The sequence below is a fragment of the Rhinopithecus bieti genome, unplaced genomic scaffold, assembly GCF_001698545.2.
Source record: "Rhinopithecus bieti isolate Rb0 unplaced genomic scaffold, ASM169854v2 scaffold_4553, whole genome shotgun sequence".
Taxonomy (NCBI): domain Eukaryota; kingdom Metazoa; phylum Chordata; class Mammalia; order Primates; family Cercopithecidae; genus Rhinopithecus; species Rhinopithecus bieti.
Window position 1 is genome coordinate 1,074,658 of NW_016804694.1, and position 26,825 is coordinate 1,101,482.

Consider the following 26,825-nt stretch of genomic DNA (forward strand, 5'->3'; position numbering starts at 1 on the left):
GATCACCTGAGGTCGGGAATTCGAGACCAGCCTGGCCAACACAGTGAAACCCTGTCTCTACTAAAAATACAAAAATTAGCTGGTGTGGTGGCGGGTGCCTGTAATCTCAGCTACTCAGGAGGCTGAGGCAGGAGAATCGCTTGAACCCGGGAGTCAGAGGTTGTGGTGAGCTGAGATTGCATCACTGCACTCCAGTCTGGGTGACAGAGCAAAACTCCACCTCAAAAAAAAAAAAAAAAAATTATTTGTGAGAAGTCCACTTTGACATATGTCATTTTCAATGACCTGCCACTTTTCAGGACTTTAATTGTATGAAAAATGGATATAAACACAATGCCTCACCTGGTACCCGGTACATAGCAGGTATTCAATTAATGTTTGTAGAAGGAAGGCCTGAATGAACCCCTTTATTCCTGGCACCCAGGGGCCCGTCCCCAGACCAGGGCCTGATCTCCCTGGGGAGATGGAGAAAAGGTGGCATGGCCCCAGGGCTGAGTGCAGAGTTCTGGAGTTGGGATCTCCGGCAGTGGTTCACGCTTACTCTCCTAGTAACCCACCCCTGGCCCTGATGGTCTCGGTGCTGGGTGAGATTCATCACCTGAGTTAAGGCCTCGTCCCTGAGAAATGTAGCTGTTGACATCCGTCAACCCACCAGCAGGCAAAACACCACTTATAACTGAAAGAAGTGATCTAGGAGTCCATCCTCCTGCTTCATCGTGGACCCAACCACAATGCCGAGATGAGGAAACGAGGTGACTTCAGGAGCCAGGAAGCTGGGCTGGGCCATGTGATCTTGGGCAAGTCACTTCTCTCTGGCCTCAGTTCCCTTCTCTGTAAAATGAGGGCCTGAATAAATTGATTTCGACAGTCCCTCCCGGGCCAGGTATGCAGCTCTGGGTTGAGGAGGTGAGAAGAGAGGCCATGGTGCATGGGCTCATCCCAGAGCAAAGTCAAGGAGCTGGAACAGTCTCAGAGGGAAAGTGAAAGGGGCAAAGCATTTTCCCATGGATCCTTTTTCCAAAGCTACCTGCCTGCCCCTGCTGGTGAGGACCATCGAGGGTTCCAGATGACACTAAGCCTGGAGTTTCCCTGCTTGTGGGCTATCACAGCTCTGAGCCCCAAAATCCGAGAGTCCTTATCAAGAACTTCTCTGCAGTGACTCAAGGCCAGTGCAGGCTCCAGCAGAGACAGGGGATTTCCTGACTGGCTGGGGCAAGAGGCTGAGGTAGTTTCCTCCTTCTGAGAAAGAAGATGTGAATCCAGGGAGTTCTATTCTTGGTTAAATGAAAATACTCCCTTCTCCTCCCCGAGCTTTACCTGAGGGCTTGCAAGGACAGAGGCTCTGGCCCTCAGGAGGCCCCAGTCAGTACTTGGGGCTGGGACACAGAGGGAGAAGCTGACCCACTGGACCGAGGTGTTTTCATGCTTCAGAGCAGCTTCTGGTCTGCAGAGATTTCTCAGCTAACACAGGTTAAGCCCTCCCCACAGAGCAGGCAAACATTAAGCATTTCACAAGTATGGCCTTATGGAAGCTTTCTGACAACGTGGAGGTCAGGTGAGGAGAAGGAGCCCCATTTTACAGACGAGAAACCTGAGGCCCCAGAGAGGTGGAACACCTTGCCCAAAGTTCCACAGCAGATACAGGGACAGGAGCATAGGAAGCCACAGGTACGGGGGTAGCGGGGACAGTCTTCACTGGGTCATAGTCACTGAAAACTGAGGATGGGGGGCTGGGTCAAGTAAAATGGACTATTCAGTGAAGATGCCAAGAGCAGAGAGGTGGGGCTGGGGCCTGGCTAAGAAGTGCCCACATACAGTCAGAGGTGCTGAAAGAAAACAGGTCGAAGCCCTGGGTTCTGGAGAGGCAGGCCAGCTCCGCAGGCCTCTCCCTCAGTGTCCTCACCTTCATGCCTGAGGGAGGTGCCGAGTGAATTAAATGAGATAAGATATCCGTGAGGCCCTTAGCACAAGGCCTGGCACATAGCAAACACTTAAGAAACATCGACTGGACGCAGTGGCTCACGCCTGTAATCCCAGCACTTTGGGAGGCTGAGGCCAGAGGATCACCTGAGGTCGCAAGTTCGAGACAAGCCTGGCCAACATGGTGAAACCCTGTATCTCTATTAAAAATACAAAAATTAGCCGGGAGTGGTGGTGGGCAGCTGTAATTCCAGCTACTCGGGAGGCTGAGGCACGAGAATCTCTTGAACCCGGGAGGCAGAAGGTGCAGTGAGCTGAGATCGTGCCACTGCACTCTAGCCTGGGTGACAGCGCAAGACTGTCTCAAAAAAAAGAGAAAAGAAAGAAACGCCAGCTAGCATTGTTTTTATTATTGCTGAGGCTGTCCATGCTGCCTCAAAGCACTGATACTTTTTCCCATTTCCTGCATCAGCCCTGAGGTTGGGGTTTTCAGGAGCAGCCCCTTTCACAGGTGAGGAAATCTGAGGCTCAGTGAGGGACCTCATTCCCTTCATCCTGGAAATTCCATTTACAGGGGTGGGGCTGGATGCTCCATCGGTGCCTGGCTTCCTCTCCCGGGGCTGCAGCAGGAGAGAGAACACTCCCCTGTACCTACCCCATTTAGCCCCAGGATTGCCCTGCCCAAAAGATGACACTCCCACCCCCAGTGTCCTGGATGGGAGGCCTCCCAGCCCTCCCAAGCAATGGCTGTAATCCTGTGGGTACAGAGTCTGGCTGGGGATCCTGCTGCTCTGCTGGGAGGAGGAGGCTGCCTTCATAGGAGACTCGGTCCCTGCCCCATCGGTACCGGGTGCCCAGAGTCCACCTGCTCCTCACGGAGAGATTTCTGGCCTCTCGTCCTTGAACTCCATTCTGTCCTGCTTGTGGCTCTCCAGCGGCTCCAGGTGGCTGTCCTTGTCCTGGCTCATCTTTCCTGGAGTCTTTAGAAATCTAGAATTCAGGCCCCAACTGCAAATCAGCTCCTGCCCCAGTTGCAGGGGGATTTCAGCCCACCCAACCCCAGTTCTGTGTCCCCCTTTCACCACATCCCCTAGGCTACTCACCTGAACAGGAGCTTCTGCCCCGGTTCCTTCTTAATGATATTAAGCTTATAATAGTGGCGCAGGGCACGAGACATCTTCTCATAGGTCATGTTCACCCGGTTCTGGAAAGCAAAGCAGCCCCCACATCAGCCCTGCTCTCCATGTCCCGCTTCTTCCAGGCCTCACTTTCCAACCTGTAAGGGAGCGGGGTGGACTGGACAGCTTCTTAAGCCTCTCATTCCAGGGATCTGTGAGGATTTATGAGTGCTCACTTGAGTTTGGAAGGAAAAGGCAGGGGAAGGTTGGGGAAGAAATGATGGGGCTGGGCAGGGTGGCTCACTCTTGTAATCCCAACAGTTTGGCAGGCCTAGGTGGGCAGGTCACTTGAGGTCAGGAGTTTGAGACCAGCCTGGCCAACATAGTGAAACCCTGTCTCCACTAAAAATACAAAAATTAGCCAGGCGTGGTGGTGCATGCCTGTAGTCCCAGCTACTCAGGAGGCTGAGGCAGGAGAATCCCTTGAACCTGGGAGGCAGAGGTTGCAGTGAGCTGAGGTCATGTCACTGCACTACAGTCTGGGCAATAGAGTGAGACTCCATCACAAAAAGAAAGAAGAAAGAAAGAGAGAGAGAGAAAGAAGAAAGAGAGAAAAAGAAAGAAAGAGAAAGAAAGAAAAGAAAGAAAGAAAAAAGAAAAGAAAGAGAGAGAGAGAAAGAAAGAAAGAAAGAAAGAAAGAAAGAAAGAAAGAAAGAAAGAAAGAAAGAAAGAGAAAAGAAAAGAAGGAGGGAGAGAGAGAGGGGGAGGGAGGGAGGGCGGGAAGGAGGAAGGAAGGAAGGAATAAAGGAAGGGTTCTCTTGCCTACTTGGCTGAGAACATAGTGTGGGAGTGAACTGTATGTTACTTTTAAATAGCAAATATCACAACAGTAACAAATATATGTATTTGTTTTATATATATATGTGTGTGCAGGAAATGCAATCAGAGAGACAGCATGGTGGGGTGGCATGGATGGCCTTGCCAGGCCACACCCTGGATGACTTTGGCCAAGTCATTTCTTTCTTTCTCGGGGATAGGCAGTGTGAGGTAGGGCCAAAGAGCCTGGGGGTTGGCATCAATTTCAGCCCCAGCTCCAGCGCTTGGCAGCTGTGTCACCTTGGACAAGTTTCTTGACCTCTCTGAGTCTGCTTCCCCAGCTACATAATGAGAAGAACACCCATCGCACAGGTCGAGGATTAAATTATTATTTTTTTTTTTTAATTTTTTTTTATGAGACGGAGTCTGGCTCTGTCGCCCAGGCTGGAGTGCAGTGGCCGGATCTCAGCTCACTGCAAGCTCCGCCCCCCGGGTTTATGCCATTCTCCTGCCTCAGCCTCCCGAGTAGCTGGGACTACAGGCACCCGCCACCTCGCCCGGCTAGTTTTTTGTATTTTTTAGTAGAGACGGGGTTTCACCGTATTAGCCAGGATGGTCTCGATCTCCTGACCTCATGATCCGCCTGTCTCGGCCTCCCAAAGTGCTGGGATTACAGGCTGGAGCCACCGCGCCTGGCCGAGTATTCAATTATTAATAGCTAATCCATGAAGGCAATTAACACAGTGTATGGCATGTAGTATGTGCTCATTAAATGGAACTGGGGCTCTCTGGGCCTGTTTTCCTCCCTGTTCTATATGAGGATTAGACCAATACGTCCTCTGAACTTTAGTCATCTGCATCCTTCCAGCCACCAGCACTGCTAAGAGCAATAGAATATTGCTCTTAGCTCTTGAACCCACGGCCTGGGTTCAAGTCCCTGCTCTGCCTCTTACATAGCAGGGGATGGGTAAATTTAGGGCAAGTTGTTAGCCCTCAGTGAGCCCCAGTCTCCACATTTGATAATACCTTTTACGAGGTTGGTATGATAATTAAATGGATTAATACAAGCGGAGCTCTCAGGGCGGTGCCTGGCAATCAGGCACTATTACATCTTAGGAAAAGCTATAAATCGATGATTATCATTATCATTAATAGTTTTCTTTAAAAGATTTTTTTTACTTAAAGAAACCTATTTATTTTAAAAGGCTACATTCCTTATATCACTGCTATAAATCATGAGATGGTCACAGTAGATACATTTTGTAATCCTAATTCAAAAATAAATAATTATAAGGATATTAAACCACCTAAGATCATCTTGCAGACACCCATTTAGGTACAGGCATTCCTCCTCATGGGAATGCTGGCCTCAGTCATCCCCAGGCCTTTCCAGCCCTGACATCAGATGCTCCTGTTGGGCCTGAGACCTGGTTTTCTGTCCAGCTCCCCGCAGGAAAGCAGCTTCCTCGTCTGGCCTAACTGTGCAGTTCATGTAAACATGCTTCTAAAGGCTAAAATGCTAAGCAAAGGTAAGATTAAGCAATGAGAAGACACAATTGTTCAGTTTCAGAGACATTCCCTGTCCATAAGAGGTAACTGCCTGTCCCTCAATAGCTCCCCAAATAAAGTTATCCTGACACTTCTGGGGCTGCTGGTGAAGGCGCCATCAGCTGAGGATTGTCCCGTAGTGCTAGGCGTCCACTCTGACCCCCAACTCTGTCGCCTTCTGGTTACGTCGAGACCATTCTGCCGGCCAAGGCTCACCTTGTGATTTCCCCAGAGTCTGGCGAGCCCATTTGGATCCACAACTCGGAAGATCTTGGCGTCCTTGTCTTCCCACCTGATGTAGGGCTCATACCGGGGGTCAAGGAGCAGCTGATACACGTAATCCCACAGCAGCCGGCAGTCTGCAATTTAGCACAGGGAGTGCAGGCAGCTTTACTGGAGCTGTGAGGACAGGTGTTGGAAAGGCACCCTTGGAGGCCTCCTGGCCAGGGCCCTGGGAGCACCAGCAGGATGGTGAAAATGATGGTATCAACAGAATCGGCCACTAACGGGGCTCCTCATGCATTGTCTCATGAGTCTGGGAAGTGGCTACCTTTATCCCCAGGAAGAGGTGAGGAAATGGGCTCAGAGGTGCAGAGGTGTCTAAAGTTGCCAAGCTCCTAAGTGCAGGCAAAGCGGGGAGTCTGACCGGCTCCACCCAACATCAGAGCCACGTGAGGGAAGGTGCTGGGCTCACAGGCCGAGTGGCCGGGCCCCTGACCGCAGGTCCCTCTCTGCCCCTGGCCCACTCAGCCCCCTGGACTTCTATTAATTATAACATCCACCCCTTCAAGTTCCCTAATGGTGAAGTTCAGGAAAACCAAGCAAGCCATTGGGAGGGTAAGTGGGCATCTGGGAGCAACTGTGTGATCTTGAATCCCAGGACCTGGGCCTGTCGGCTGGGTCACTGCAGGCAAGTTACACAACTGTCTCTGAGCCAGTTTCCTGGTATGGGGTGGTGAGGGAATTAGGTAACATAATAGACCACAAAACCCTCAGCACAGTGCCTGGGATAGTGTAAGTGCACGAAGAATGTTAAGCATTATAATTGAAGCATACAGTAATTGCAAGGGGCTGAAGTGGGAGGATTCCTTGAGCCCAGGAATTTGAGGCAGCAGTGAGCTATGGTCGCATCACTGCACTCCAGCCTGGGTGACAGAGTGAGAGTCAGTTTCTTTTAAAAAAAAAAAAATCCAATTATTGTGGATCATTGTGTTTTTTATTGATACATAATATTTGTACATATTTCTGGTGTACATGTGAGATCTTGTTGCATGCATAGAATGTGTAATGATCAAGTCAGGGTACTTAGGACACTATCACCTCAAGTATTCATCATTTCTATGTTTTGGGCCAATCATTGTTTTTTAGTGACTTCTAGTCATTTCCAACCCAAAAGCCAGGCTTCTGCCCACTCTGTGGCTTCATAGAATAAATGTGGCATGGACGTAACGATGGGATCGATAGACTCTGGGCACTGGGGACCACTACAGGGGAAGAGCCAGGGCAGAAAAACTACCTATCACAGGCTGGGCGCGGTGGCTCACGCCTGTAATCCCAGCACCAAAGGAGGCTGAGGTGGGTGGATCACCTGAGGTCAGGAGTTTGAGATCAGTCTGTGGCCAACATGGTGAAACCCTGTCTCTACTAATAAAACAAAAATTAGCCAGGTATGGTGGCGGGCGCCTATAATCCCAGCTACCTGGGAGGCTGAGGCAGCAGAATTGCTTGAACCCGGGAGGCAGAGGATGCAGTGAGTTGAGATTTTGCCACTGCACTCTAGCCTGGGCAAAAAAGCCAGATTCCCGTCTAAAAAAAAAAAAAGAAAAACTACGTATCAGGTACTATGCTCAGTATCTTGGTGACAGGATTATTCATACACCAAAGCTCAGTGGCACGCAATTTACCCATGTAACAAACCTGCACATGTACCCCCGAACCTAAAAGTTGAAAAAAAAAAAAAAAAAAGAAGAAGAAATGCAGTGTAAATATTATGACTAGAAAAACACCCTTCAGCTTACCTGTCAGTCTGTCAGGTTGTCTGCCTGCTAATCCTTTAACAATGAATGCAGAGTGGAAGTGTATCATTTGGTTAGTGCTCAGGCTCTGGAGCCAGACTGCCTGGGTTCACATCCCAACTCTACCAGTGCTGTGTGATCTTGGAGAAGTTACTTAACCTTTCTGTGCCTCAATTTCCATATCTGTGAAATGGGGCTAATAATAGTACCAAACTCAAAAGGCCATTGTAGAATTAAATAAGGGCCTGGGAACCACGCCTGGCACATAATGAATGCTCAATTATTTAAAAATAGATAAAGTTTTAAAAGGCAGGTGTGGCACTCCATGCTAATGTGAGTGTCAGAATATGACTGGTAAATTGTCCCTCTGTGGGAGACAGAGTGAGGCTTGGTGATCCCAGGTATCACTGCCTCTGTAACCAGATTGTGGCCAGCACACAGGACAGTCATGCTACTCCGAAATCCCCCAGCCACAGACCTCCCATCACCAGGTCAAAATAGCCCTGTCCTTATCACTCATGACTCTGGGACTCAGACTCAGGGCGCCTTCCCATGGCCAGAGGAGCAGCCTCCCACTCACCAGCGATCCTGCCGTCAATGGGGGCCCGTGGCATCGCAGGGAAGGAACAGACCCCCTGGGTCCTGCAGGCGAGCTCTGCACAGTGACATAAGTTGAGGGACTCCTCCTTGCCAGGGGTCCACCTGGCCAGGCCAGGGTCATCCAGATGGCCAAAGGAGCTGGTAAGCCCTGGGTCTGGTGGCTGCAGCAGGTGGCCCCTTCGGGTGTCCATCTGAGAAGGGCCAGTCACCTCTGCAAGCAGATGAGCACCAGTGGTAGCAGGCAGTGGGCCCCAAGCCTCCCCAACTCAATCCCTCAATGGTGAGCCTGGGAGTCCTTTGGGGCAGCGCTCCTGATGCTCTCCCTCTGTCCAGCCCCCGGTTAGAAGGTCAGGGAGGTGGTGGGAGGCAGTGGGTGAGAGCCAGACAGTCTAGGTGCTAACCCCAGCTCCCACACAAGTAACCATCTGTCAAGCCTGTTCCCGCATCTGTGAAACTGGCTGCAAACCCGAGCAGTGACAGAGCCAGGTCTAGAACCCAGGGGCGCTGTATCCCACCTCCTCTCCATTTGCCCAAGTATTTATTGAGAGCCTTCTATGAACCAGGCATTATTCTAAGAATCTTGAGGATATATCTCTGAGCCCCCAAAAGCCCCTGCCCTCAGGGAGCTTATACGCTAGTTGAGAGCAGGGGAGATGGACGGTTAAAATAAAAAGGAAACAGAAACAGTATACAATGTGGGGAGAACAAAATAAATAGCCCTAAGGCAGAGAGGCAGATCTGGGAAAGGAGCAGGAGTTGCCACTTCTGAGAGGCTGCTCAGGCCTCCCTGACATTAGCATTTGAACAGACCCGAAGGAGGTAGAGGAGTGAGATCTGTGGGTTTCTAGAGCAGGGAGGGGATGCCAGGCAGAGGGAACAGTAATTGCAAAGGCCCTGGGGCAGGAGCATCTCAGGCTTGTTCAATGAACAAGAAAGCCCGTGTGACTGGAGCAGCAGGAGCAAGAGAGAGAAGCCTGGAAGGGGAAGGCAGGGGCAGGAGTCAGCGGAAGAACTGCACTTGGACTCCGAGTGAGAAGGGAGCCGCTGGAAGATGCCGAGCAGAAAAGTGATGTGACCTACTTCTGAATCTCCCTGCGCTGTGGAGAACAGATCACAGGAGGTCAAGAGCAGAAGCAAGGAGACCAGTGAGGACGTTCTCCAGAGGCAGAGGGGACTGGAACGGGGCAGCAGGGGAGGAATGAGAAAAGGCTGGATTCTGAATAGATTTGAAGGTAGGGCGGACAGGATTTGTGGACAGTTGGGATGAGTGGGGGTGGGGGTAGAAATGACATCTGAGCAATTGGAAGTGTGGAGGCGGGGTTTGCAGGGCTGGGGAAGACTGAAAAGGGCAGGATATCAGGCATTTGGTTTAGGGGCTGTGGGGGTTGAGGTGCCTACTAGACGCCCCAGTGGAGGGGTGGGGCAGGCAGCATGGGTGCACATATCTGGAATTTGGAGAAGTTGAGGCATATATTGGAATCATTGGCACCACATGGTGTTTAAGATCCAGGATCAGATGAGATTTCCCAGTATCTGAGTGCAGATAGAGAAGCAGAGAGGTCCTCTGACCCTGGGGTACCCCAACTGCTAGAAGCAGGGGAGAAGAGTAGAAACCAGAAGAGGAGGTCGAGGAGACACCAGTGGGGTAGAGGAGATCAGGTGAGTGGGGTGTCCTGGAAGCCAAGGGAAGAAAGAGTTTTGGGGGAAGAAGCGGTGACCCCCAGGGTGGAAGGCTGTGAGAGGCCATGGTAAATCAGGACTGAGAATGGCCATGGCATGGACATCCTTATTTTCAGGTTTCTGGAGACCCTGACAAGAGCGGTTTCCACAGAGGGCTCCAGAGAGGAAACTGAGACATGATACAAACAACTCTTTGCTGGAGAGAGCAGAGAAACGGGGAGGGGGGAGGCAAGGAGGGTGCAGCACAGAGGGAGGGCTGCCAGGAGCACCCCAGAGCAGGAGGTGGGGGCGGGGAGGGAGGGGAGCTTGCCCACACTGGCCACCTCCTTCATTGCTTTGCCTTGAGGATGTCCTGCCCTCCCAGTGAGGCTGATTTGAGGGAGGTACTCAGAGCACCACAAACAGCTTCCTCACCTTCTGGGGAGACAGGAGAGTGCTGGGTGGGCGTCTTCAGCCTGAAGGCCCCTCCAAAAAAAGGCCCACACACAAGGGCTCGCCGCTGGGTCTTGATGTACTGGAGCAGCTCATACAGGACGTCACCTGGACATGGGTGGGAGGGAGGGCAGGCTGCTGAACAGGCCACGTGGGGAGGGCCAGCCTCGTCCCCCTGCAGCCACCTGCCTCAGGGTGAGGGCTGGCATGTCCTGTCACAGCTTCGTGCTGCTGGCGAAGGGGTTCCTGCCGCAGCTAACAGGAGGCTGGGCTGGCGATGGGCAGGGACGCTGCTGCTCCCGTGGTGGATGAATTTTAGAAAGACATCCTATCCTGCCAGTAGACGTGGCCGCCTCCAGGGCATGCAGCTTGCAAGGTCAGGCTGCTTCTCAACCCCCGCACACACCCTTGGCTGAGGGCTTGTGCACAGTGCATAAACTGTACAACTGTACCTCACGTTCCTGGGGGCAGAGACAGTTCTAAGGCTCATGGGATTCCAAGCTTTTTTAAAAGTCTGCCCCTGCCTTCCAAGGAGCAAAGCTGTCTTAGCCTCTTCCTAAAAGGCAGAATTAGTAGCCGCTTCAATAAATGGTTGAAAAAAAGAAAGGCCAGGTGCAATGGATCACACCTGTAATCCCAACACTTTAGGAGGCTAAGGCAGGAGGATTGCTTGAGCCCAGGAGTTTGAGACCAGCCTGGGCAACATGGATAGACCCTGTCTCTACAAAAAGTTTAAAAGTCAGCTGGGTATGGTGGCACATGTCTGTGGTCCCAGCTACTTGGGAGGCTGAGGCAGGCGGATCACTGGAACCCAGGAGGTTGAGGCTGAAGTGAGCTGCGTTCACGCCACCAAACTCTAGTCTGGGCAATAGAGTGAGACCCTGTTACAAAAACAAAACAAAACAAAAAAAACACAGAATTGGGCTCTGTCCATGGTCCCAGAAATTTCCCTTGACTCAGACCTTGGGCTAAGGTGCTGATAGTAGGACAGGAAAGAGGGGATCCATGGGTAGAGAGCCAACCTGGGGATCCCAGGCACCCAGCGGGATACAGTGTAGAGAGTGGTTACTCGAGGACCAGGAGTGCCTGTAGGAAGATGGAGAGATGAACAAGGGCATGAAGGGGACCAGCCCCAAGCTCACCTGCTTCCCCGCTTTGCCTTGGCACAGGACCATTAGGGCTGTGGGGAAGCTGAAAGCCTTGTCTCTCTATCCCTGCCTTCCCCTCACCTCCCACTAGAGCTCTTGAATCCAAACTCTCAGAGGGACGAAAGTTCCAGCAGCTGCTACAAGAGGCTCATGGAGGGAAGTGGGTGATAGAACTTGGGATGTCAGCCAGGAGCGGTGGCTCATGCCTGTAATCCCAGCATTTTGGGAGGCCGAGGTGGGCAAATCACCCGAGGTTGGGAGTTTGAGACCAGCCTGGCCAACGTGGCGAAACTCCATCTCTACCAAAAATACAAAATTAGCCAGGCATGGTGGTGGGTGCCTGTAATCCCAGCTACTCAGGATGCTGAGGCAGGAGAATTGCTTGAACCTGGGAGGCAGAGGTTGCAGTGAGCCAGGATCGCACCACTGCACTCCAGCCTGGGCGACAGAGTGAGACTCTGTCTCAAAAAAAAAAAAAAAAAGTAAAAAAGAACTTGGGATGTGACATGAGACTGGCTGTGCGTGTTAAAGAGAAAAGGAGCAAATCAGCAGATTTCAGAACGTCTCTTTGCCACATACACTGTGGGCCTGCTTGACCAAAAGACAGGGTACACAGAAAACATCAGCGAATTCTTTAAAAAAGACACCAAATCAGCAGAAACATAAGAGCCACCTGAAAACAAGCCAAGTAAGACTCAAATGCGATTCTAGAGATTCCTGGAAGGCCCTGCTGCCGGCTACCACTGGCCACCCTCCCTCCCAGCACCAGTCCCTCCCCACAAACTTCGTGCTGCTGAAACACCATAATCTGACGTTCATTCCTTTGCCCTTAGACCCAGTTTCTGGTTAAAATCAAAAGTCATATTGAGAGTCAAGGCTTTTGCTGTTACCAGCCATTTATACCTCAGTGTGAATGAATATTTGATCTTTCTCTAGTTTTTTTGCTCAGTAGGGGTAGGGGGTGGGAGGCAATAGGATGGAAGTGGGTAAAGGAGACAAGGGCCACAGATAAGGGGAAGAGAAAGCGAGACAGCAGAACAGGCCCCTACAGCTCTGAAAACAAGTGGTCAAATGGACTCCCTCACCGAAGGCCTGCTCTAGCTAGGACCCACCAGACACACGTGTGTGCAGAGGGGCATCTGCAGGGCTGGAAATGAGCATGATTCCCCAAAGAAGACCTGTTCCATCTCCCTCCCTAGATCCCCCTGGGGTACCTGTCCTGGCCTACCAGGGTTCCCACTTAGAGGAAAACCTGTGAGTCTCTCTGACCTGAGCTGGGTGCGCGGTGCCGGAAGTCGTCCTTGGTGAGGATACAGAGGGCACGTCCATTCATCTCGAACCCGTGCTCCGTGGTGCATGGCAGAGAGTACTCCTGCTCTGCCCAGCGCAGCCAGTGCATCACGTCCTCCCTGCTCCACAGTGTGGGCTGGATGCCTGCAACCAGCAAGAACCAGTCCCATCACTCCCCGTAGGCCTCCTCAAAGAAGCCTACCCTGAGCACTCCATCTGAGCAGATGCTCCCCTGTCCTGGCTCCCAACCCCCATCATCTTCTGTCCCTGGCACCTGTTCCTTTCCTTCCTAGCACCTTACCTTCTTTGTAATGACGTTTTACACGGGATAGAATCATGTGTTGGTGTTTATCATTATATATGTATCATGCATGTATTCACTTATTTATTGTTGGTACCTCCTTCCCACCTGTTTTCCAATCATTCATTCAACAAGTGTTTAACGAGAACCTACTATGTGCTGGCACTGGACTAGGTGTGCTGGAGCACACTGTTATGTATATTCAGCACCTAGAATGGTGCCTGGAACACAAGGTGCTCAAAAACCACATGTTGAGTGATTACTTGAATGACCGAATAGTCCAATGAAAGGGATGTTGGCCGGGTGCGGTGGCTCAAGCCTGAAATCCCAGCACTTTGGGAGGCCGAGACGGGCGGATCATGAGGTCAGATCAAGACCATCCTGGCTAACACGGCGAAACCCCGTCTCTACTAAAAAATACAAAAAACTAGCCTGGCGGCGGGCGCCTGTAGTCCCAGCTACTCAGGAGGCTGAGGCAGGAGAATGGTGTGAACCCGTGCGGCGGAGCTTGCAGTGAGCTGAGATCCGGCCACTGCACTCCAGCCTGGGCGACAGAGCAATACTCCGTCTCAAAAAAAAAAAAAAAAAAAAAAAAAGGGATGTTACTGGCCAGGCGCAGTGGCTCATGCCTGTAATCCCAGCACTTTGGGAGGCCAAGGCAGGCGGATCATGAGGTCAGGAGATTGAGGCCATCCTGGCCAACATGGTGAAACCCCATCTCTACTAAAAATACAAAAATTAGCTGGGCATGCTGGCATCCGCCTGCAGTCCCAGCTACTCGGGAGGCTGAGGCAGGAGAATGGCATGAATCCTGGAGGTGGAGCTTGCAGTGAGCCGAGATCGCACCACTGCACTCCAGCCTGGGTGACAGAGAGATACTCTGTCTAAAAAAAGAAAAAGGAAGGGGTGTTATTATTCCCCAAATGAGGCAATGAGGCTCCCAGAGGTTAAGTGACTAGTCCACACTCATACAGGAAGCATGAGGCACAGCTGGGATGTCTGGCTATTGAATTTTTCTGCTCCATTGTGCCAACTTGGAATCAGGTTTGCTCAGGGAACAGCCCAGGGGACAAGGGAGCCTCCTACACTCACCTTCAGTGCATGTGTTTTTATTTCTGGCAGTAGCCAGACAAGTGGCTGCTGATTCTCCCCACGTTTCCACTCTGCCTGGGACTGCTACGCTCCTAATGCCAAGTTTTGGGTAGTGTTTAGCAGGGCTACGTTATGACTTTATGAGCCCTTGACACATTTGCCTTTGCAGGCAAAAAATATTTAAAATAGACTGAGTGCAGTGGCTCACACCTGTAATCCCAGCACTTTGGGAGGCCAAAGTGGGCAGATCACTTGATACCAGGAGTTCGAGACCAGGCTGAGCAACTTGGCAAAACCCCATCTCTCCAAATATACAAAAATTCTAGAAAATTTAGCCGGGCATAGTGGTGCACACTTGTGGTCTCAGCTACTCGGGAAGCTGAGGTGGGAGGATCACTTGAGCCTGGGAGGTCACAGTGAACCATCATTGCGCCACTGCACTCCAGCCTGGGTGACAGAGTGAGATCCTGTCTTAAAAAAATACGTAAATTTAAATCCTATTTTATGACTGCAATGGTATAAAGACTCAGAGCTTACTGGGCTCAGTTCTACAGGTAAAAAAGTTGAGGCAGAAGAGAGAACCAACTGTCCAAGGCCACCCCTTGGCAATGACAAAGACCAGACCAGCCTCTGCTCCCTTATACTCAAAGCAACACAAGAAATGAACTTAATTTTAACATTTAAAACAAAGGAGATCTGCATCCTTCACTGTTCATTCAGCCAATATCTAATGAGCACCAGCTTGTGTCAGTCACCGTGCAGGGCCAGGGACATGGCACAGAACCAGGCTGGCAGGAGGGAGGAGTCCCACAACCAGTAACTCTAATGATAGTCCTCCCGACGGCATGCGGGGAGTGCTCACTGTGCCGAGAAAACAGAAAGCAAGGCACTAGAGCCCAGGTTAAGAGTGAGGAGAAGTTTCCTTTACTTCTATTTTGGGACCTAAAAATGAATAAGAGAAAAGAGTAAATGTCTGAAATTGCCGAAAAAATGATTTAAGACGGGAAGAAAGAATACATGTGAGAACTAGCCTCTGTGGTACTACATATGACAAAGCCATGTAACTAAGATTGAAAGGTCTTATGCTAAGATTGGCAAGTATCACTGGAAAAAAAGGTGGATCCCAGGAGTAAGTAAGTGTTCATGCACGCAGACATGCATGCAAATGTGTGTATGTGTATTTTGTAAAGTTAATACATGACAGAGGTAGGATTTTAATTCAGAGGGAAAGGATAGTTAATCTAATATGAAAAGAAAAAAAAAACCTGACTCTCCACCTGGAAAAAAATATATTTGGGTCCTCACCTCCTGTTGTAGGAAGTCAGGACCCCAAACGGAGGGACCAACTGAAGCCATGGCAGAAGAACACAAATATAAATTGTGAAGATTTCCTGGACATTTATTAGTTTCCCAAATTAATACTTTCATAATTTATTACACCTGTCTTTACTGCAATCTCTGAACATAAATTGTGACGATTTCATGGACACTTCCCCAATCAATACCCTTGTGATTTCCTATGCCTGTCTTTACTTTAATCTCTTAATCCCATCATTTTTGTAAGCTGAGGAAGATGAATGTCGCCAAATTGTAGAACATGGGTGTTTGAACCATATGAAATCTGGGCACCTTGAAAAAAGAACAGGATAACAGCAATCTTCAGGGAGCAAGGGAGAAAAGATTTGGAGCCTGACTGCTGGTGAGCCAGGCGGAACAGAGCCATATTTCTCTTCTTTCAAAAGCAAATAGGAGAATTATCGCTGAATTCTTTTTCTCAGCAAGGAACATCCCTGAGAAAGAGCATGCGCCCTGAGGGTAGGTCTATAGACAGCCCCCTTAAGGTGGCCGCCTTTTACGGTCGAAGTCTAAGGGATGAAATAAGCCTCGGTCTCCTGTAGCGCTCCTAGGCTTATTAGGATGAGGAAATTCCCGCCTAATAAATTTTGGTCAGACAGGTTGTCTGCTCTCAAACCCTGTCTCCTGATAAGATGTTATCAATGACAATGCATGCCCAAAACTTCATTAGGAATTTTAATTTCGCCCCATCCAGTGGTCCTGTGATCTCGCCCTGCCTCCACTTGCTTTGTGATATTTTATTACCTTGTGAAGCATGTGATCTCNCAAGGAACATCCCTGAGAAAGAGCATGCGCCCTGAGGGTAGGTCTATAGACAGCCCCTTAAGGTGGCCGCCTTTTACGGTCGAAGTCTAAGGGATGAAATAAGCCTCGGTCTCCTGTAGCGCTCCTAGGCTTATTAGGATGAGGAAATTCCCGCCTAATAAATTTTGGTCAGACAGGTTGTCTGCTCTCAAACCCTGTCTCCTGATAAGATGTTATCAATGACAATGCATGCCCAAAACTTCATTAGGAATTTTAATTTCGCCCCATCCAGTGGTCCTGTGATCTCGCCCTGCCTCCACTTGCTTTGTGATATTTTATTACCTTGTGAAGCATGTGATCTCTGTGACCCACACCCTATTCGTGCACTCCCTCCCCTTTTGAAAATCGCTAATAAAAACTTGCTGGTTTTACAGCTTGGGGAGCATCACGGAACACGCCAACGTGTGATGTCTCCCCCGACACCCAGCTTTAAAATTTCCCTCTTTTGTACTCTTTCCCTTTATTTCTCAAACCAGCCGAGACACTTAGGAAATATAAAAAAAACCCACAATAAATATCAGGGGTGGGGTTTCCCCATAACCTCCCACCATTCACATTCACAAAAATCAATTGTAGGTAGATTAAAGGCCTAAAGAATAGAACAATACAAATCTTAATAGAAGTAGAAATCAAAAACCCTATGCACTCAATAAGAACAGAAGGGACCTCAACCATGACAGGAAACACAGAGGCTATAATAAAAACGAAACACACATTTGACTACATTAATTTTCTGTGTTTGCTGCAAAAGATACCATAAACAAAACTAAAAGAAGATAGATTTCGGGGAAATATTTGCAATACAGATGACAGATAAAAGGTTAATGCCTCGTCAAGAGCATCTGTAAATTGATTTTTTTTAAAGACAAAAAAATCTTCCCAGCAATCCCAGCAAAGCAGGATTTCTCAGCCTCAGCACTATTGACGCTTTGGGACTGATAATTCTTTGCTGTGAGGGCCTATCCTGTGTGTTGTAGGATGTTTAGGAATACCCTAGTCACTATCCACTCAACGCCAGCCTAGTTCCAACAACTAAAAATGTCTCCAGACACGGCCAAATGTCCCCAGGGGGAAGGGAGCAGCAAAATTGCTGCCAGGTGAGATCCCCTGCAGCACAGCAAATCCACCAATAAGCATGTGACAAGACATGTCACCTCAATAGTCAGGGAAAGGTACCATCAGAGAAGAATAAGATATCATTTAATAGCAGGAGTGCAGGGAAAAGGATGCCTTGCTGGTGAAGACAGGAATTTGGAGCCTCGCTGGGAGATGAGTCTGGTGATACATGAGATGCTGAAAGCTGACTTAGTGTAAAATGTGGAGGCCACATAATGGGCAGATTCCTGAGGGGTCGAGGGCAGGCCTCCACAACCAGCCAGGGCTTCTACGGCTAGGGGGTCAACCGCCAATTGCATTGTACCTGAACTCATATTTTTTGTGTAGTTCCCCTAGTTCACCATACTGGAGGCTGTCAGTCTGAAAATTCAAAACTATGATTCCTGGCCAGTTGTGGTGGCTGAGGCCTGTAATTCCTGCAGTTTGGGAGGCAGAGGAGGGAGGATCATTTGAACCTAGGAGTTTGAGACCAACCTGAACAACATAGTTAGACTCTTGACTCTATAAAAAAAATTTTTTTTTAAATTAGCCAGGCATGGTGGTGCATGCTTATAGTCTCAGCTACTCAGAAGGCTGAGGAGGGAGGGATTGAGCCCAGGACTTCAAGGCTGCTATAAGCTATGATAGTGCCACTGTACTCCAGCCTGGGCAACAGAGTGGGACCCTGTCTCCAAAAAAAAAAAGAAGAAGAAGAAGAAGAAGAAAGAAGAAGAAGAAGAAGGTTGGGTGGGGTGGCTCACGCCTGTAATCCCAGCACTTTGGGAGGCTGAGGCAGGCAGATCGCAAGGTCAGGAGTTTGAGACCAGCCTGCCCATCATGGTGAAACCCCATCTTTACTAAAAATAAAAACATTAGCTAAGCATGGTGGCACGTGCCTGTAATCCCAGCTACTTGGGAGGCTGAGACAGGATAATTGCTTGAACCTGGGAGGTGGAGGTTGCAGTGAGCTGAGATCAAGCTACTGCACTCCAGCCTGGGTGACTGAGTGAGACTCCATCTCAAAAAAAAAAGTGAAAACATGCAACAGCAACAGAAAGCATAGATGATGTTGCCAGGCCACTTGTAAATAATGTGACCTAAATGACAGTACCTCAGTTGCATCATCGGTAAAACCAAGGATGATGAAAAAAACTGTACTGTCCACACAGGGCTGTCACAAGGATGCTATGAGATAATCCATTTAAAGAGCAGCATCTGGCATGTGGGATGTGCTTTTTGACATACATGGAGCTATAGATGTCAATGATGTAATATGTGTAAAATGCGTAGCACAGGGTCCAACCCCTGGCGGGTATTATCTAAGGTCAATCACCCTCAAGAAGTCTCCCTGACCTAGTTGCGGGGATGAGAGCAACTGGGACTCCCCTTCCCAATCTAAGGTGAATGTGGGACTTCCCCTGCAGATCGGGCCCCGACCTCTCCCTCTCTTGGCAATAATCCACTACATTTTTACTTCTTTCCCCATTAACTATCTTTGTCTCTCAAGACTACAGGCAAATGTCACCTTGTCACCTCACTCTCCTGGCCCAGTGGCCTGCTTACTGAGGATTTCCAGCTTGGCCAGCTCCTGACTCCCAGCTCCCAAGGCAGATATGGACAGAGCCCCCTGGCTGGGGCAGCAAGAGGAGCTGCCTGTCCAGGACACAATTGGAGGGCTCAGGTGTCTCCCTGAAGAGTCAACACTGTGTCCCCTACCTCCTTCCAGACCAGAGCTAGGTGTGGGGGCTCCCCTCCACCTCCCAGCTGTATCACCTCCACTGCCCTTATCTGTGGACATAGTGCTTCTTTATGTAGTCACCTGAATCCCCAACTAGAATGTAAGCTCCAGGAGGCACAGACTTTGCCTGTCTCAGTCACTGTGGTCTCTCTAGCCCCTACAGCACTGCTTGGCACATAGTAACTGCTCAACAAAAATAAATTGCTTACATAAGTGAGTTGAGCAAAGCAGTGTGGAGTCACCCCCAGGGCTTCCTTGCCTGCCCCTTCTCCAGCCCCTGACTCCCACCCCGACTGGACCTCTCTTTCCACAGCATCCCTTTTACTCTCTTGCTGAAGAAGCTATTGCTCCCAACTATCAAGCCCATCAAGTCAAAACCCTTCTGTCCTGGTTTCAAGACCCCTCAAAGTGCCCCTCCCCACCTGACCAAAGCTATTTTCCACCACTTCCCACCACACTCCTGTAGTTTACTGGGTCTAGTGAGCTCCAGGAGCCATAGAGCCTGACCAGCATTCAGCAACCAAATCAGAATGAACAGCTGGCTTTTCCCTACCTTGCAGGATCCTCTTGCAGGAAGAATGCAAGAGACAGTTAAAGTGCTTGGCTAGTATGCTAAAAATGGGAGCTATCATAACCTGAGGCTAGAGGCAGTTTCTCAAAGCAAATGGCAGCTGTGGGGTCTAAAGGATGCCGGTTCAAATCCCAGCTCCACCATTTTACTGGTGGGTGGCTTTGGACAAGATGATTCACCTAAGGCCCACTTTTCACAAATGTAAGGCAGAGATAACAAAAGAAGCTACTTTCCACACCTACTGAATATATTCAATCAGATAGAAAATACGGTATGCCCATCACAATGCCTAGTCAAGAGTGAAAACTCAACCAATGGCCTTTATGCTGATTATCAACATCCTCCCTGGCGGAGCTCAGCCTGAACACAGAGAGACTAGCTTGCTTCTCTGCCATGACTACGGCTTATCAATTACCATGTCCTTAGTTTATTGTATGTCATTGTGTCTCCAGAGACCCCTTAAATCTGTCACCCCATTGCTTGGCCCTATTCTTAGCCGATAATCCTTTTCTTGGTAATCATACCAAGCTTTATGGTCATCACTGTGGGGTGCGGGGCCAGTGCATACAGTTCACATTGTGTACTGCACAAAGATACCATCAGAGGAGGGGAATGGGAGGATGGAGGTGAAATCCAGCCAGGACTTTGATTGGCTTCTCCCCAAAGGAGGGGTCTTTCCAATTTGCACAAAGATACATATGATCTAGCCCTGACCTTGTGTTTAGTGGGGAGAGAGGTTCTTTATCCTCATATTAATAGTTTTTGCAATTCCCCATCTGTTTGTTTGGGCCCTCACCACCATATTCCTTTTCATTGCCAGGTGATGATGTCACTGTCAACACTCACACGTTCCAGTGAATTAGAACATTCGCTTTTAATCTCCATCCCCCCATTCCACCCCACCTCTCTGGTGTTTTACACCCACATCCATCTGGTTTCCTGCTTCTCATATGCCATGATCTAGGGCAGCATTTCTCAAACCATTTTGACCTCAACTCATGGTAAACAAATACATTTTGTACCCCCCCCCACACACATATATAAATAGCCTAAACAAAGTAGTCACAAATCTCAGCTACCTTTACTATTTATAATGCGCCCTGATGTGTTGTTCTATTTCAATTTTTTAAAATATTTATCTTGGTCTACTAAGTTGATTTCACTTCCTTAGTAAGTCTTGACCAGCATTTTGAAAATAAATAAAATGTGGTTCTCAAACCAGCATCAGCATTACCTTCTGCAGAGTTTATTAGATTCTGCAGAGTTTACTAGAAACCTGCAGAATCTCAGGCCCCATCCCAGACCTACTGCTGAACCAGAATCTGCACTTCAGCATGGTTCCCAGGAGATGCATGTGCACATTAAAATCTGAGAAGCCCTGGTCTGGAATACCAGGAAGCCACAATTGTTAACGTTGATCTATTAAATGAAGTGCCCAGGAACTCTCTCACACGTGAAGGATGTGAACTTGAGCATGGGCACCCAAAATCTGTTCAAGCTTCCCAAAGGCCCATTTCTTCTGCTTTACACTTCCAGGGAGTCACAGAGAGGTATTATCCCTCTCCCTGTGATTCTGAATATAGGGCATGGCACTCTAAGTCTCTTCTCCTGGCTTATTTACAGCTAGGAGCTTTGAAAGTCAATTTCAAAACACAAAGAAGTCTCATTTCCTCTGCATCCAAAGCGAGAAGTTCACAGACCTTTTCTCTGGGGAATAAACTCCAGGGAAAAGAAGAGATGCAGGACCAAGAAGTAAGAGTCCTGGGTTGGAGGCCTAGTCTGGCCATTAGCATCACAGATGACCCTTGCCCTCCCTGAGTCTCAGTTTCTCTGTCATTGAATGAGGCCATGGTGGTGACCATCTCTGAACTGCCTCCTCTCAAAATTCTCCCAAGTTGTCCCTTGAGGGTACATCACCTCCTCCCAGACTCACTCCTCTGTGACATCAGCCCAGTTCTGAAAGTGGTCCTAGAGTCTGCACTGCCAGCTGTCCCTGCCCTGTAGCTGCATCCCCCCATAGCTCCTGACTCACTCTGGCCTTGGGCAGACCCTCATGGCCATGGACCAGGGATGGGGAGGTGAGAATCCTCTTTTGTTCCCCATTTCCATACAGGGAAGCATAGTTGTGAATCTCCATGAGTCCCACTCCTCCATCCCAGTAGACCTCGTGTCCCTTGCCACAACCCGGGATATCACAGTTGTCCTCACAGTGGACTTTCCACTGCTTTACTACACATCTTTGTCAGGAAAATCAATGCCAAAACAGTGAGCTCTGCAGGAAAATAACTTCCGTGTTCTTCTTAGCGTCAACTCACAAGGCTAAACAAGATCTGTTTTGTTTGTTCACTTCCTGCTGAGGCAAATCAGTCCTGACTGCTAAAAGGAAGGCTGGAGGTAGGGGAGGGAATGGGGTGGGTGATGGGGTATAAACAAGCGAGATGGACAGAGATGGAAATCCAGCTTCCAGAAATTTGGGAAACTGGGCTGAGATCACCCCCAACAGGGCTGAAAAGTCGAATCCTCATTTGGTGTCAGCAGTTGGCTTGTTTGGGATGCTGTTGACACGAAAATGAGTCATTTGGCATCCCCTATCTTTTAAAACTGTCAGATATTTACTAAGGGCCAGAACTGTATTGTCTGAATATTTACAGATGTTCCAATAAATATGAGTCATGGAATCTAAGATGACAGGTATAGAAGACGCTGCTGGGGCCCTGCCCATAGGCCCTGCCTCTCACCTCCGCACTCTGAAGGCTGCCAAATGCCCCATCTGACTCTGCCTTGGGTTCTTTCTGGCTGCAGGAAGCCCTTAGCCAGTGTATAGGGTAACTTGGAAATGCTGGAGAGCCAATACCCCTGGAAACAGCATTCATCCTGTCATGGAAGGGAAGTGAGTGGATAACCCCCTTACCCATTGGTTGGAATAACTTAGGATTCACTGTCCCCAGAGACCCCATGGTGCTAACTGGCCCAAAAGAACACCTCTGGGATTTCCTTCTCTTCTTTGTCTTTCTTCCCCACTCCTCACCAGTATTTTAGGGTTTGCTCCTGGGGAAATCTAACCCAAGGCAACAGAACTGGTAGCTCAGGAGTTCTAATCTAGGAGAAAATAGGCCACGATGACCTGCACCCTGAGTTATGCAACCAGAGAATAGGCTGCCTCAAGAGGGGAGGAAATGCCTGTCCCTAGAAATGTGCAGGAATATCTGGTGACCATCTCAGAAGGGCCCACAGAAGTGATCCTGCGTTGTTTGGAAGTCCTGGTGTTCTTGACAGAGATCCCAAGTCATTCATGCATTCATTCATTCAGTAGATATTTAGTGAGCTTCTGAGCTTAGGAAGTTTGGTCTTAGGGAAATAGGATTTCCCAGGGCTCAGAGAAGAGTTGTGGGTCTTGTGCTTGAGCTTCACTATTAGAAAGTATTTCTTAGAAGTTGTGTTAAAATTTCTAACCTTGGCCGGACACGGTGGCCCACACCTGTAATCCCAGCACATTGGGAGGCCAAGGCAGGTGGATCATGAGGTCAGGAGTTTGAGACCAGCCTGGCAAATATGGTGAAACCCCATCTCTACTAAAAAATACAAAAATTAGCCAGGTGTGGTGGCGCACTCCTGTAGTTCCAGCTACTCGAGAGGCTGAGGCAGGAAAATCGCTTGAACCAGGAAGGCGGAGGTTGCAGTGAGCTGAGGTCATGCCACTGAACTCCAGCCTGGGCAACAGAGCAACACTCCATCACAAAGGAAAAGCTAAAGAAAACTCAGCAAAGAAACAGCAAACAGAGGGAAGGTAATTTAATTTTGGGACCTGGCCAAAATTAAATTTTTGATTGACAAATTATAAATAATAATTGTACATATTTATACAGTACAAAGTTATGTTATGAGATATATATATAATCTTGGCCAGGCACAGTGGCACATGCCTGTAATCCCAGCACTTTGGGAAGCCGAGATGGGAGGAATGCTTGAGCACAGGAATTTGAGAACAACCTGGGCAATATAGACAGACCCTGTCTCTTATTTAAAAAAAAAAAAAATTAATTTTAAGGGCCAGGTATAGTGGTTCACGCCCGTAATCCCAGCACTTTGAGAGGCAGAGGCGAGAGGATAGCTTGGCCCAAGAGTTCAAGACCAACCTCGGCAACATAGTGAGCTTTCCATTTCTACTAAAAATTTTAACATTAGCCAGTGTGCCTGTAGTCCCAGCTATTGGGGAGGCTGAAGTGGGAGGATTACTTGAGCCTAGGAGCTCGAAGTTGAAGCTGCAATGAGCTGTGATTACACCACTACACTCCAGCCTAAGCAACAGAGCAAGATCCTGGATCTAAAACAAAATAAAAATTTACTTTTAAAAACTCAGCTTTTCTCCTCCCCTCTACTTACGGAGTCTTCCCGGCAGCTTGCAGATTCCCCCTTCACCCAGCAGGTTAACTTGAGCTTCACATCTGCCTTGCACGTGGGTGCCTAGGGGAGGCATGGCTGCCACAGGGCTTATAGGAGAACCAGCCAATTCTCCCTCCTAGAGAGAGAAAAACCAGGACAGTCAAAGAAGAGCGTCTTGGTGAAGGCTCAGCCATCTTTAAATGTCTTAAGAATATTTTTGGAAGGGAAAGAGTGTTTATCTATGCCAATAGACTGCATCAACCTCAAAGGTAGGAACCATGTATATCTTCAACTCAGTACCATCAACATCTTGTACCCAGTGGGCACAATAAATGACATCCTTCCAATTCAAGCTTTCCATGCATGTGCCTAACTCCAAGAGGGATCCCCTGTTAAGACTTGTATGATTGAAATCTGAGAGCCTAGGAATACTCACTGGATCCTTGGTGAGGACAACACAGGAAACCTGAGAGGCCAGGATCAAAAGACCTTAAATCAGAAATAAACAAACAGGCCAGGTGCGGTGGCTCACACCTATAATCTCAACACTTTGGGAGTCTGAGGCAGGTGGATTACTTGAGGTCAGGAGTTTGAGACCAGCCTGACTAACATGTGAAACACCGTCTTTACAAAAAATTACAAAAATTAGCCGTGTTGATGGGCGCCTGTAATCCCAGCTACTCAGGAGGCTGAGGCAGGAGAATCACTTGAACCCGGGAAGCGGGAAGTTGGAGTGAGCCAAGATTGGGCCACTGCACTCCAGCCTGGGCAAGACAGCAAGACTCTGTCTCAGAACAAACAAACACTATTTTCAAAAGAGAAAAAAGGATAAATTTCTGAATCCTAAGGTCTCACCGCGGGAAGCCTGTATCTTTACAATTCAACAATCAGCCTGGCCCCCAGAGATGACGGGGGTTCATCCATCCAGATGAGAAAATGAAGAAAGTGGCAGGATTTTGTAGGAATAGGAGGCTCCTTGGGGCTCATGCCCAGCCACAGGCTGCCACAGCACGGAAAGGAAAAGCGAAACCAGTTCCATCAAGTCATTTTTCACTCTAGGATTGTCAAAAACTTTACATTCATCTCTTGGGATCCCAGGAGAGAGAAAGAATTTGGATCGGAGCCAGCAGAACCCCAGAAGCCTTGGCTGCTGCGAAAGGGGATTCAACACCTTTCAGGGTCGTTCTCACTTCATTTCATTTCCAGCCGGACCCCCTTTGGTGCTGTTTCCCAAGTAATCAGACCTCAGGGGCTGCCTCCTAATGGGGAAAGGAAAGCTTACCTTGCTGGAGAAGGGGCTTAAGGCACAGGACTTGCCTAGAACTTGCAGGAGGCTCTTTGTTTACTCCTCTATCCCCATCCAAGTAAGAGGAGCGGGGAATTCCGGGGCTATAACTGCCTGGGAAACGCCAGCCACGGAGCTGCTGAGGATCAGACTCCTGGGTTTCAGCATGGAGGCCAGGGAAGGGTCTGATAAACGGGTATGGGTCTTGGCGAGAAGGGAGTGGAGAAAGGCCTTGGAGTGGGATGGGGCCCCAGCTCTGGGGGCAATTCCGAGGCTCCCAGGAAACCGGCGAGTGGGGAGGGGCTGCTAACGAGGGGCTCCCTGCGAGAATGCGTTCACCAGCTGTGAGGACCCGGCTTGCGCAGGAACTTCCAAGGACCTCACATTTGGTTGGTGTAGGGGCGACCAGTGGTAAGGGGGCTGCAGAAAGGGCCTGCAGGGGCTGTGCATGATGCCTTCAGAGCTGTGTATGACACTGAGAGAGTCAGGGGCGGTGACCCGCCTCTGGAGGTGGAAGGGGAGGTGAGTGGGATGAGTGTGAGGTTTAGGAATGTGTTGGAAAGAGAGATTCCCGCCAGGTAAAAGGTCTGATAAAATAGGTTTGGAAATCTGGATGGTGGGGAAAGGATGAGGGAGCAGGTGGCTCCGCGTGCGCGCTGCGTGTTCAGCCTCCAGGCTCTTACCTGCATTACAGGTGGAAGTGAGGAAGCCACCGGCTTTCTGTCGTGAGCGCTCCCCTGGCTGTGGCTGCTGGGGCCCTAGGCCCGCTCTCCCAGTCCTCCTCCCCCAAACCCCTAACCTGGCTCCGAGAACTGGAAGGTCGCGTGGGAGGAAATGTCTTTCGAGAAGCGCCAAGGCGTGTGCGCCCGGGTCCCCCGCAGGCGGGCAGGGGCGCCAGGCGCTCCGGTAATCGCTATCCTTCCGGGAAACGAAAACGAAAGAGCGGGATGCGGTTCCACTCGCGCCGCTGCGGGCTAGGGGCAGGGCAGGGGCCGGCCCCTCGGGAGCGCAGCCCTGGGGCGCTTCCCGCTTGCCAGCCTGGGAGGCGTGGGTCCTGCACACAGCCTCCTGCCGGCGGACAGCCCCTCTGGCGACCAGGCCTTGGCTCCCACTAGGGCAGAGGTGGGATTCTGCAGGATCTGAGGAGCTAAGGGGACCCCTAGTCCTGAGCTCGGGACCAGCTGCCTCTCTCATGGTCCCGAGCCCAGGAGCAAGACCCTGTGAGTCCCCGCACAAGGGATGGGAAGGGGCCTCCCATGGGGTGTTCCTGGGCCTGGTGCCTTTCCGTTTAGGGGTGGATGACCTTCCCGGCCCCGATACTGTTTCGGTCTGCCGTTTGGCCCCGCGGAGGCCCCACAGGTCCGGAACTGTAGCGCCACCATTAGAGCGGCTGTGCTCTCCTAAGCAGGGCCAGACTACTCGGAGATCCCGACTGACACCTTTTCCTGGGCCTCTGAGTGCTCCAGAGTTGGTGCCTGCCCACCCATCACCCTTTCCATCTGTCTCAGCTCCCCCTGTCTCGAGAGGTTGTGCGCATAAAAACAAACCAGCAGACACTGAAGAAAAGGAAAGAAAAGCATTAGCAACCTTCTGCTGAAAATCTGACGGTGTAGACCCTGTTACAAAGTAGGCT

At 49.7% G+C, this 26,825-nt stretch overlaps 1 protein-coding gene across 5 annotated transcripts in view; it reads right to left on the reverse strand.

Moving 5' to 3' along the window:
• Positions 1–26,275, reverse strand: part of ETV7 (ETS variant transcription factor 7) — a 36,613-nt gene extending 10,338 nt beyond the window's left edge. The window contains exons 1-8 of one of the 5 annotated variants that reach the window (XM_017870095.1): positions 25,876–26,274; positions 23,908–24,043; positions 12,547–12,711; positions 10,112–10,237; positions 7,998–8,228; positions 5,619–5,761; positions 3,024–3,124; positions 2,768–2,910 (exon numbers count right to left, since the gene is read on the reverse strand). In XM_017870095.1, coding sequence (XP_017725584.1) covers positions 2,793–2,910; positions 3,024–3,124; positions 5,619–5,761; positions 7,998–8,228; positions 10,112–10,237; positions 12,547–12,711; positions 23,908–24,043; positions 25,876–25,881 — 1,026 coding nt within the window. In that variant the 5' untranslated portion in view covers positions 25,882–26,274 and the 3' untranslated portion in view covers positions 2,768–2,792. Of the gene's footprint in view, positions 1–2,315; positions 2,911–3,023; positions 3,125–5,618; positions 5,762–7,997; positions 8,229–10,111; positions 10,238–11,151; positions 11,216–12,505; positions 12,712–23,907; positions 24,044–25,875 lie in introns of those variants that run through there. The other 4 variants (XM_017870094.1, XM_017870096.1, XM_017870098.1 and 1 more) reach the window with 4 other exon arrangements.
• Positions 26,276–26,825: the final 550 nt, after the last annotated feature.